At 41.3% G+C, this 12380-nt stretch overlaps 1 protein-coding gene across 4 annotated transcripts in view; it reads right to left on the minus strand.

Annotated features, from left to right (window-relative positions):
- Window positions 1-12380, minus strand: part of NT5C2 (5'-nucleotidase, cytosolic II) — a 63846-nt gene that overhangs the window by 35336 nt on the left and 16130 nt on the right. Inside the window, exon 2 of one of the 4 annotated variants that reach the window (XM_069796889.1) lies at window positions 7366-7486. In XM_069796889.1, the coding sequence (XP_069652990.1) occupies window positions 7366-7466 (101 nt within the window). In that variant the 5' untranslated portion in view covers window positions 7467-7486. Of the gene's footprint in view, window positions 1-3387; window positions 3465-7365; window positions 7487-12380 lie in introns of those variants that run through there. The other 3 variants (XM_069796890.1, XM_069796892.1, XM_069796891.1) reach the window with 3 other exon arrangements.

Below are 12380 nucleotides of genomic sequence, written 5' to 3' on the forward strand. Positions count from 1 at the left end.
TTCCCTCCTCTTGTTTCTGTTTTTTTTTCCATTCAGAAAATAACTAGCAGCACTGGAGTTAAAAATTAAGCTCATCTAAAAATTTAACAGCACTGGGCAGTAAGACAAATCAAACTGTAGGCATAGCATGAGAACACCCTCTCCATTCCTTGTGCTGAGAGGCAGAGGTGGGTATTGCCTAAACCCACCTCCCCAGCTCCACACCTGTCTGCAACCAGCGCACCTCCTTAAACAGGACATTGCCTTTCTCTTGCCTTCATCTTTCCTTCCTGACGAAAACCCCAAGCTTTATATTTCTGCTTTGAGGAATATCCCTGTGAATCTCCCACAGTTTTGCACTCCCTGTGCAGTGTGGCTGGAGCAGCCCAAGGTGTTGGTGCTTGTGGGGAAGCCGGTTGAGGGACCATATCCAGCCCCATCGGCTCCCTGAGCCAGCGCATGGCACAGCTGGGAGGGGGGAGGCAGCAGCCTGGACTTGGGATGGCTTAGCCTGGCACAGATCCACACCTTTAGAAAAATTGACTTGAGGAGCTGTTTAAGGGAAACCATGAAGCACACTTCCTCCCTAATGAGTCCTTCCTCAAAGCTTAAACCCTGCAGCTTGGCCACAGCAGAAGGCTCTCAATGATGACAGTATTTATTTTCTTTTTGAGCTCTACAAATTGTGCTGGATAAGAGAAAAATGTGTTGAATTGCAAGGAAGAAGGAACTGCTGAGCATGCATAAAGGGAGCCACAGAGCCCTGATGTCCTCAGCACTGCAATCCACAGTCCTTTATATTTTTACAAGAGAACTGATCTCAGTTTTGTTACTGTTCTTGTCAGTCCATTCCAAGGCAAGAACCTAAATCCCAACTCTTCTCGAGTAACACAGGAGAGGAGCGTATGTAGAGAGGGAGAAAAGTTTTTATTTTATTTGTGCAAAATCTCAAAAGCATTCTGTGCCCTGACTGAAATCTGCATGTATAATATTCTTGTAATATGACCAACAAAATAAACAAGGAGGAACTCGGCACATGGCTCGCAGCTCCTCATATCAAGAAAATGAAAATGAACAATGTGAGGCGAGTTTCTGGAACAGAGCACTTTTATACTGATTTTCCAAATGTGTCTAGAAATACCTTCCAGCAAGAAGCATTCTTTGTCAGGAGAGTATGTTTCACTGGAAATTAAATAAATACAAAGGAACTTGCAACAGTGCTGAGTGGAACAACAAATACAGTGGGAGCTGGCTAAGCATGACCTACCCGTGTGTTTAAAAAAGGCTGTGGTCGACAGTTGGGCTTGAGCCAGCCATGAAACAGGGACTAACTAGCTAGAAGGCTTGGATTCCTGCTTCCTCAAAGTTTAGGCACTTCGGTTAATCTTCACTTTATGGACAACTTCCATGTTTTAATAAGCTAGAAGAGTTAAAAAGAAATAAGAGGGAACTAAATGGATTAGCTTTTAATAGTCTCCCATGTCCAAGTTCCCCACGGCCTCTTCAAAAAAGCTAATAATGAAAAAAAATCCCACTACTCTTATGACAACTGGATATTCTCAGTACTACTAGCTAGTCCCCAGATGTTGTGTGGTTGGGGGAGATGTCTCACTACATGACACAATAGTTCTGGTTACAGGTTACTTCCACCAACAGCAGTGAACTCTGATGAATCCCTCACCAACCTTACTTAGCTGGCACAAATCATGTGAGCAACCTTAAGAAGATACTAAAGTTCATCAAAAAGTCTTGTCCTTGGGTGCTGGATGCTTTGGTACCTGTCTTAGAAGGGTAAGAAAAAAACTGCTTTAAACTACTAAAACCAATGTAATCATTCTTTTGCTGAGTCTTGCCTCTTCGGGCAGGTAATGACCATTCTATGTATCATTATTTAACATACCATTTTGGTATTTTTTTTTTTTTTTACAATGTTTGATTTTCAGAGTTCCATTTTAGTCCTTCTTCAACCAAAAAGGAATATTCTGACAGGTCAGTATGTTTGTAATTGTATTTAGAGATAGTGTTTGGGCTCTAGATAACTTTAGGCAGATGAAACAGTATCAGATAGGGGAGACAGAAGAAGGGCATCAAAATTTCCTGGCCACTTCTAGTAACATTTCCAACATAGTGCCCTGCAATTTCACAAGACTAACCATCCTTGCGCAATTATAGTGACATAAAACTGGAAAATCAGGTTACGACTGGAACTTAAAAGTCTGATGAGGCTGTATCCAGAAACATGACTATGAGCACTTCCCTCTGAAATTCAGCAAGAATCAGATGGAAAGAGATAGCCTTGGCCACTTCTGTTTCCATTGTTTGGGTTTTCTTCCCAGGCAACAGCAAAGTGCCAAGAAGCTCACATATGGATTCCATCCCAAAATAACACCCGTCTGCTCTGTGAAACTATTAAAGCTAGGGATCATGGGACATTTTCTATGTAATTTCTTTATTATTAATTTGGCAAGTGTTCTGCTTTCTCATAAGCTTGCCCATTCTGTCACCTTAACACTCCCTCTCCCTTCTCTCTTCAGTGTCCGAAGCACTAAAGCAAAATAAATAGAGAGCCACATGCTGCCCTCTGCTACACACATGCCACCGCATGAGTCCAGGGAGGCTGCACAAAGACATATGAGGACAGATCATAGCCAGCAGTGCCTACAGAGCTGCCTCATTTACAGTTACATGAAAATACCATACATCGCCTATCCGAATGTGTCTGATGAAAAGAGCATTTTCAGACTGGTAAAGATTTTTTTCTCATTTGCCATCTCAATGAACTGATCATTTTAAAGAGACTTTATATATAGCTACCCAAATAGATAAACAGTTTCAAGCCTCATAGCCTAGTTTATATAACATTTCCACCTGTGCGCAATCACTGATGATCCAGTACCAATGAAGCGAAGAAACAAGATTAGCAGAGAATAGCCCAGAGTTTAGAAATTTGAACAAACTAAAATACATCTTTAACCCTAGAAATCAAAACAACCAATTGGTATCCTTTTGTTTTGTCATTATTAAAGTATACACCATTTTTTTTACCCAGGATCTCAGCGTATATTAACAGCTTAAATCACTTAACTCATATTACCACCATAAGATGCTTTGAAAGCAAACTGTAGCACACAACTACGAAGCAACCTATTCAATACTCCATGACCGATTGGTAGGAGAATTAGGATTAGCAATTACAATGCTACATCCCCTGCGCTAGCCAGTAAACAACAGAGCAAGAAAACAAAACTAAAACAAAACCAGAAACCCCATGTTCAGGATGAGAAGTCTCAAATTACTCTGATGCAAAATGGTAAAAGCATCCAAAAGTCTGTATGTTTAACAAAAAGGCCATCTCAGCCTTACCGCCCTGTTACGCCAAAACCACAAAATAAAAGTAAATGCAAATACCTGTTTCCCGGATCTTGGTAACTGTCAGTAACAAGAGTGGATGGAACACCAACTTTTTCCATTATTTGCTTTAACTAGATGTGGTTGCTATTTAAACCCTAAAGAGCTATGTGAGATAATCCAGAGGGTGCCTAGAAGTGCTCACTCCAAGTTAAAAAATAGACACCAGGGCAATTTGGTGGCTCAGAGTCAACCTAGTTCTTGCCTAATTACAATCACGTTAAATGACAGTACTCCTCCAGAACAAATGATCTAGTGATTATCCTCTACCCGGAAAAGTCAACAAGCAGTGCGCGAGGGAGGTGGCCTCACAACCACACACACTAAGGAAAAGCCACCCAACAGCTACACATCCATTTTATTTCCGAATTAAAATGTATGTTGCCAATAGCACAGTAATGCAGTATCCTCTTACCAGTGACCTCTGCTAGAGAATGAATAACATCTAGCTTGTATATTAATTCATCTTTAGACCTCACCTCCAACAGGCGCCAACAATGTTGTATAACGAGGTTTGTGGCTGATAGTAACACTAGCTAACTGAAAGTCTTTGTTAAAGTTGTTAGAAATGACCTGAAGATAAAACCCCACCACTTCTCCTCCCCTACAGATTTTTCTGATTCTTGATGGTGCTTTTACGACCCTTGAACTCTACAGCATAGCATACATGTTCATATATGCAAGCTTTGCTTACTCCATCAATAACCGCAATACTGTTATTTCTTAAGCAGGTATACAAACTGATGCAAATACCAAACAAAACTTTTGGGAGGAGAACTGCTACGAGAGGAAAACAGCTATAAATATTTGATTTTGAACATTCTTGCCTATGGCACTCAGACATGATTATGATGTAGTCATCATAATGAGTCAGTATGCATTACACCAGTTAAACCAGTCTCAACTGGGATTTCTGCCAACAATATTCTATGTTGAACATCCATCCATCAAGTATGATACAATAAGAAGTGCAACACCTGAAAAAAACACATTCCTAGTATGAAGGACCACAGTAAAATATGACTATCAGAGTTACGTGTTCAGAGCTAATTTTTTCAGAAAGTTTTTTTAGAGTTTTGTGCCCATGAGAACATTATTTTTATTTTTTAAGGTAAATTATTTTGCTTGGATTGGAAACTTTTCCCCTTATTTTATGCTGCTTCAACATTTACAATTCAAGCATATCAAATTTGGCGTAGTTCATGAGAACCAGAAAGCTGAATCAATTGGTCCAGGTATCTCCACTGATACTTAAGTAAGCATGAAATAAACAAACAGTGAAACGAGTTTTTAAAATTTCACACTTCAGAAAACCAAGCATTACTAGCAGCATTTAGAAAATCCCAACAAATGACTTCAAGCCCAATTGGGCTTCCAATATTTGTACCAAAAGCTAGCCCCAATTAGGCCCATCTGTAAATGTGACCCTGCTGCCAAGCTCCTCCAGCCTTCCAGATTAGGCCCATAAGATCACTGGGACCAGCTTTAAGGTAAGAAAATTAATAGTTTTAAATTCAATGTTCTTTTTTATTGTTTTTGTTTCTAAGTCACTTTAGATTCATGTTTTCAAGGTTTTTTTTCTTTAGCTGCTAGAGTAAGAGAGACAAAGACTGAAAAAGAAAAAGAGAAAGAAAAAGGAAGGAATAGAAAGAAAAGAATCTTGACAACGAATGCCTTGTCCTTTATATCTCTCTTTTTCATAAAACTGACAGTGCTTCATCAATATCCAGGAGTCAGAGCATACTTGGACCTCACTGAAACAAATTTACAACCTAGAACTGATGGCAGTGACCAGCACGCATATTCTACATCTGAACAATTATTAACATACTAAAAAATATAACATAAAACAAGGGAAATAAATTCAGTCCTACTTTATCCTGTTAAGTCTGCACTTTTCTTTTAAGTAACATCACATCTGTTAACACTAAGATCACAAAAAATACCAGAAATAGAAATCTGACAACACTACTTCTGGAATGAGGTTGTTTCAGATTCTTACAATACTGGATTATCAAAATAACTCCCATGAAACTGGTACACCAAAGCCATTAATAGCACAGATTTATACTACAGTCTTGGCATTAGGTTCTCTCATTCTCTCCTGTTCCCTCCCTCTCTCCCATTCCCTCCCTCCCTCTCTCTTTTTAAGAGAGGATAGTAATTTCAAAACAAAAACGTGCCTCCCCTTAATGTATTTCCAGTGTTGTGCTTTCCATGAAAATCTGAAGTGCTAGCAACATTTCTGTTCAGTATGTTTTGAATAAGACATTTCTAGATTCTAAAAAGGGGTACTTAAACTGTACCACAGACTAATTTTGGACTACCAGATCCCAGTTCCTAGTGGGGAACCCTCCTTTATGAGTTCACTCTCATCTTCCATAAGGAAATTCTTTCTGAAAGTAAAGATTTCTTACTTCAGTAAGAGTAAACATGATGAGGACTTGAATGTGTGAGCTCTTAAGGACAAGTACTGCTTCCTTTGGATCTTGTACAACACTTAGCAGACTGTCAGCACCTAACCATAACAAATGTTGAGGAAATATTTAGAGAAAAAAAAATAGGCCTAACTTTGACTTCATTTCCATCTGTTTAAATCAGGAGTAACACAACTAAAGTCATGTAAAATTATGACACAAAGGTAAACCCTGTCAATGAGTTCAACAAGGTGAAGATTTTTTGCCAGGGAATGGTATAAAATCCCTCTCTTTTTACATGCTATATATAGTTACATTCATTAGACATTTCCATATCTGACAAACCAGCTGACACAGAGAGACTCAAATAATGCCACCACTTAAGACATGTGCCCAAACATATTCACTGGAAATTGGAAAGCTTCAGAAATGCATCACAGGATCCATTACTTAGCCTTAGACACTGCAACTTGCACAACCTGGCCTATCATATGATGCTAAGGCGTTTTTCTCTAATTAGATTCCATTTGGAGAATCAAAAGATATCTAACACTTCCAAAACACACTTCCTCAGAAATACCACCATATATGAATCACAAATGCAACATGGCATTTAAGCCTGAGGTTGGGAAACTTGACTTCTTTTTCTGTTTCTATATCACACATACGTCTCCCCAACTCCTGCTGAATATACTCTGATCATCATGCTGCATGACTTCTCAAATTAAACAAGCTAAACTTTGAAGATATGCCTCCCACAGACAGAATACTGACAATTACTCGATGCTGTTGTTTTTAACTCCGTAACGGTCCAGACATCTGATAAGGATACAGACTGCATCCATCTTTTATGCTTTACGCCTGGAACCTTGGGAGCTGTGGGCTAAATTCTTGGCTCAACCAAACCTCGAATGTGATCTTCTGAAAACAATCTAGTGTCTGTACTTTGATTCCCAAACTATAAAATGAGCATAATAACATTTATTTTATTCTATACTCTATCTTGTTTATTTAGACTGTAATTGTTTTACAGCAAAGATGATTTTAGGCACACCTACCACAGAAAAGGAGGCTGAGATCTTGCCCAGTGCTTCTACATGCTCCTGTGGTGCACACAATTAATCATGCTAGATATAATTCTCGAACACTTAATTTCCGATCCCATTTGATTTCCTCCTTATTCGTATTTATGCATTCCAGTGTCTAAGGCTATGCTCTCCCAGTGTGCACTGCAATAATTACTATAACACTTTTGCCACTGAATATGTCTTGACTTGAAAGCTTCTATCTGAAAATCTAACTTTGATTAATATTTCAACTGCACTAAGAAAGCATACCCTCACTTGCTCTAGTGCATGTATTTCAACTCTACTGTTTGTAAATTCCTGCAGGCCAATACTGTGCTATCTTCTAAGTTCTCTTCTACTAACACTTCCACAAGGAAGGTGAGAACGACCTTTCTGTTTCACCAACAAGTGAAAAACAAGAAATGTGGGGTTTATGCTTAGTTTATTTCCCTCTGTCTCAGCACTTTAGTTTTGGGGTTACATGAATGACTTACCGGTGATAGGCTTCCCGACGGTACTTTTTCAGAGCATGCCCATCCATGTTTGCAGGGAGATCTGCTGCATTCTGGAGTCGGTCGCTCCATGAGGTTGTCATCTTCAAATGCTTATTTATTTCTGAAAGAGGCAGATGAGAAAAGCGTGCTTAAGTTCATGGTTTGTTTCACCAGAAAATTGCCTGTTTCCTGGTACGAAGAGATGCAATGCCACTCAGGAAGTCTTGCAAAGTACCCGGTGGCATGATCTGAGTTTGCAGGTCAAGTAAGATGCTTTCCTTGGAGATGTTTGATGAGATAGGGTGTTAAAACAGAGAGCTGGGAAGGCTTTTCCACATGGCTGGAACTGCAAAGGCATTCCTATCTATTGTGGTGAAAATGCATTTAGAAATGGAGACCTTGCTTTCATTGCTGAAAAGGGGTATTTTTTGATCCTAGAGTTACTAATATGCACTAGCTATAGGTGATGCAAAACCTACCCTTTATATACAAGATACATTAGGCAGGGCAAGCCCTACAAACACCAGTGGGACTGACCTTGCCACTTTTACCACACAGTAAAAATAAACAGCCTTGTCTCTGGCCATTTGATCTCTAAGCAAAGACAAAGCTTCAAACTGATGCTAAATTAGCAGAAATAATTGGAAGGAAAGTAGAAAGATGATCTTTTGTCCTCTGCAGGTCAGCCACATTCAGACAAAGCAAGAACACACTGCAAACCTGTAACACTAGCAATGCAAATATTCACCAGCAGATCTTCACAAACATCTGCACCACTTCACAAGTACTGGTTGTCAAAACCAAACCACTGGACAGTCCTTCTCGTCAGGAAGGCCCTGCAGTGAGGAAGCAGGGGTACCTTTCCCAGTTGTTACTAGCACACTGGGGCAATCCTGCTCACCCCCTCCTCCAGCCAGACGCATGTCCTGCTGCATCCCTGGCACCAGGTGGGATGATGAAGCAGCCCCACAGTGAGTCAGTTCAGCTCACCGGTCCAAGTCCTCACCCATCAAAACTAACCAACCAAAAGGAAACAAAAATTGGGTGGTTCTCCGCTGGTCGGCAGGCTGAACCCAGCTTAACCTGCCACAGCGCTGTCATTAGAGCAGGTGCAAAGAATGGGGTGGGAGACACATCCCACAGTTATACCAAATTAGGTATAACATGAAACCACAGTCTTGTGTAACCCACACAACTACTGGACCTCAAAGTTTGGCTTGTTTGCTCTTACTTAAAAGAAACAAAACCACCCACAAGCTACATGGGTAATGATACAGCAACCATTTCTAGACACCTTAAAATATGACTGCCCTCATTTTACAGAAGGGAAACTAGATTTTCTTCAGCAAAGTAGAGAGTAGAGCAAGTGTCCAAACCAGCGTTAGAAGTCACAGCGCTTTTGGCGGTCACACGCATGCTCGCTCTCCTGGAGGAAACCTGTATAATTTTTTTAGTTTTAAATTTTATTAAAGAGCAACAGTTGCAATTGTCACAGCATTTGTTACGTCTATTTACCTGCTAGTTGCTGCTCATAAAAAACCAAACAGACAGCAAACAGCCTGCCTGTAAAAAAAAAATTCCTCCCTCCTCCAGCATTCTCTGCTTGTCTCCCAGTTACTATAACCAAGGTTTACAAATGCATCTTCTGCCACATCCTAAAGGTCACCAAATTTAGGCTCTGGCAAGCAGCCCAAGGGACCGCATGCCAGAGCTGAGAGCTCTCCCCCCCCGCCCCGAATTCCCTGCAACACACCCAGGAGAGGAGGTCACCGCAGCGAGAGGGCGACGGGCCATTCTAGCCAGCCACAACTTCCACAACAGGGCATGCAGGGAGAAGCAGCTTCCAAAATAGCCCAGGCCCCGGCCACCAAGGGCTTACAAGTAATTACCAGCTATTTAAGCCGTGCCCAAAGGCAGATGGAAGGCAGCACAGGGCACAGAACTAAACAGCCCGCAAGCATCAACCTGTTCCACTTCAAAGGCAGGGCACTGCCTGCAGCAACACCCCTTACAGGCAGCAAGGGCTGCAGCAGTCCTCGGGAGAGGAGCGGTGCCTGTGCAGGAGGGACAGACTGCAGGTCAGCAGCCGAGAGACAGGCAGCACACTGAGGCATCTGGTACGACCCCACGACTGCAGACTACAGAAAGGGCTTGTGTCCCCAGAGGGTGGAAAAGCATCTACCCCATGGATATTTCAAGATGGTCCAGATCATCACCACCTTGGTCTTACCTGGAGCTATTTTAATGCTACTAACCTAAAGCTACAGATTCAGATCCAAAAGACATATACATCTAAGGCCTCTAAAAGGCATGTTAAATAGCTCTGAAAAAACTGTTGCATGGCTGGTCTTACGACTTTTAGACAGCTCTGGGTCTAGGTCTTCCAGCTGAAACAAGTCCAAATCCAAGCTTCCTGCCATTTAGAAGGGCTGCACTATTCTGCTAACCCAGCCAGACACATAGCAAGATTCAAAGATTTACACCCACAGCCAAACCCAGGGACTTTTCCGTTCTGCCAGCCTCTTCTTCCCACTTCATCTGCTTCCCATCACCATCACACCACATCAGAGATGCTGACACGGGTACTAGGATAGGACTGCTCCCAAAGGCCATCCATGACAAACATCTGACAGTTCATCAGTAGTATCCTACAAAATACCCTAAAATCCAGATGGCAGAAGAATTTTAGCAGGCTATCTTTAATAACATCCTTTCTAAAATGAGGAATCGGTGAAGCAGTTTGAGCTCCTATATGATGAAACCCTCCTCTACAGGAGAAACGAGGCAGCATCATTTCGTGTGTGCTGGGATTCAAAAAGCTGAGACTTGAGGAAACCACAAAAATCTGAGTTTCCATAATTAAGCAAGAAAGGCCTGAATTATTTTAATGATCCAGCAGTATTTTGCTGTAGCTGTGATGAACAGAGTTCACAGGCAGGACAAGGTCTGTAGACAGAGGCAATATCTTTTATTAGACCAACTGGTATGGCTGGAAAAAATAGACAAGCTCTTGAGCACACAAGCTTGTCTAAGTTTTCAAACTCTATCGGTTGCTCTAATAAAAGATATTACAGCTACCTTCAGGCTTTGCCCTGATTTATTTATTAAAATCTTTCTTTTAATGTTCACCCAGCATAAAATAAAAACATCTTATGCTGAAGTTTTGTATTACATGAACTCAGAGGCACTCTTACAGCTTAGCAGACTCCACGGGCACTGTGACAATAGCTTACTGCTCTGAAATAAAACAGTAACAACAAAAGATACTGTGATGGATGTTCCCCACCCAAAAGTCTTGCTCATCCAAAAAGTCTCATGGACTTCAATGAAATTGTTCCGATGCTTCAAAGGTGTAAAAATCAGCCTACCTGCGTGGGTGAGAGACATGGGACCTGATCCCTGAATACAAATTCCTTCTTCCAAATAGAGAGAGAAAAATAAGAAGGACTGAATCACTCCATACACTTGTAAGCCACTGGAATAAACATCTAAGAGAGCAGGCAGCCAGCCAGGCAAAATTCTTGACTCCGAGCAACTGAAATACGATGCATCTTTCTTTAGTTACAAATCTATTTTTGAAATCAATAATCTATAAATAGGTTCACATAAAAATAGAAATCTTTATACAGATAAAGCATGTCAGAACACCTCCCCATAATTTACTGCAAACATGCTCCTTGCTAGTGGAGTCTTAATTAAGCATCTGATAGCATTTATGGTACAGGGTTCATTTTGAAAAAGTATTTAAAATGTCAGCTTCAAAGCTTTGATACAGAGCTACTATCTAGCACATATGCTTTGATCCAAAAGAACATGAGATTTTTAGCACATTATTTTGAAATAAGTCCATTTGCTTCTTTTGTCAGATTTTGGCTGATTTCAAGTATTATCCATAGTGGGTTTTTTTTTTTCCAAGTACTTACACATATAAAATAACATGTCCAGAAGCATTCCCCTTCAAGTTTTACTGTTATTTTTCTTATCTTTTTTGGCCAACAAATAGTTAGAAATTTCTGCACCTGATGATACTTGATGTGTTCAGGTTAAATGCACTGCCTGTATTTTTTTCTGAGTTTGTTTTAACACTTCGATGATGCGATGCCAAATCAGAGGCACACACGCTAAAATGTAGAGATGAACAAAATAGCAGTAACAATCCCACTTTTTCCAGGACATTCTCCGAGAGCTTATATAGCAGAAAACAAAAGCATCACTAACCAATCCCAAGGTTGTAGCGTACTCACACTGATTTGCCATGCACTACATCTGCCTCTTCTCACACGTTCTGCTTCAAGAATCATTAATGCCTTGTCAGTACGACCCACACACGTACATGCACAGCGGAAAGCGAATAGAGAGAAAAATCATCACACCTAACGTTAGCTACTTAAAAGCTTTGCGTCTAGTCAGAGGCTGTGGGTGTACAGACAAGTCTTGTGGTGCCCTTGCCAAGGCTAGAGCAGTTCCTACTGCTCTACTGCAATGCTCCCTACTGCAATGCTGCTCCATCTCAAAGGGCTTTGTGGGGTCTCAGCAAGGGAGGAGTGAACCACGTTAAAATCCTGAGAGAGGGAAAAAGCAAAGGGAGCAGCATTGAGGTTGGCTTGTTCAAGACTCGTTTCACATTCCTGGTCCAAGTCATGGCATGGCTTCACGAACAGGGCAGGGGAGGGGAAAAGCAGTTTTTTCTGCAGCTGAGTTGACTGTCCATGTAAGGGTGGCTAAGAAAAGAGAGTGACTCACTTTCCAGGAGGGTCCGTCTCCCTCCACCGAGAACAGAAGTAGCTTGCACCTAGCTTAGGCTAGACGCTTGGGACAGCTAGCATCAGAGGAGGTGAAATCCACTCAGGTTAGCATCATATGTTTTGATCCTCTGGAGCATCTGACATCCTGGGATGGACTGCAGAAAGTGGCCAGGACTGTGTCATCCCCCTCAATAGTATCTACTGCCACTGTGTGATCAGGGCTGGGCACGCTCCCAGCCTCACCCAGAAGGGCAGTTCTTACACCTGCGA

The sequence above is a fragment of the Haliaeetus albicilla genome, chromosome 11, assembly GCF_947461875.1.
Source record: "Haliaeetus albicilla chromosome 11, bHalAlb1.1, whole genome shotgun sequence".
In the NCBI taxonomy this organism is placed as follows: Eukaryota; Metazoa; Chordata; class Aves; order Accipitriformes; family Accipitridae; genus Haliaeetus; species Haliaeetus albicilla.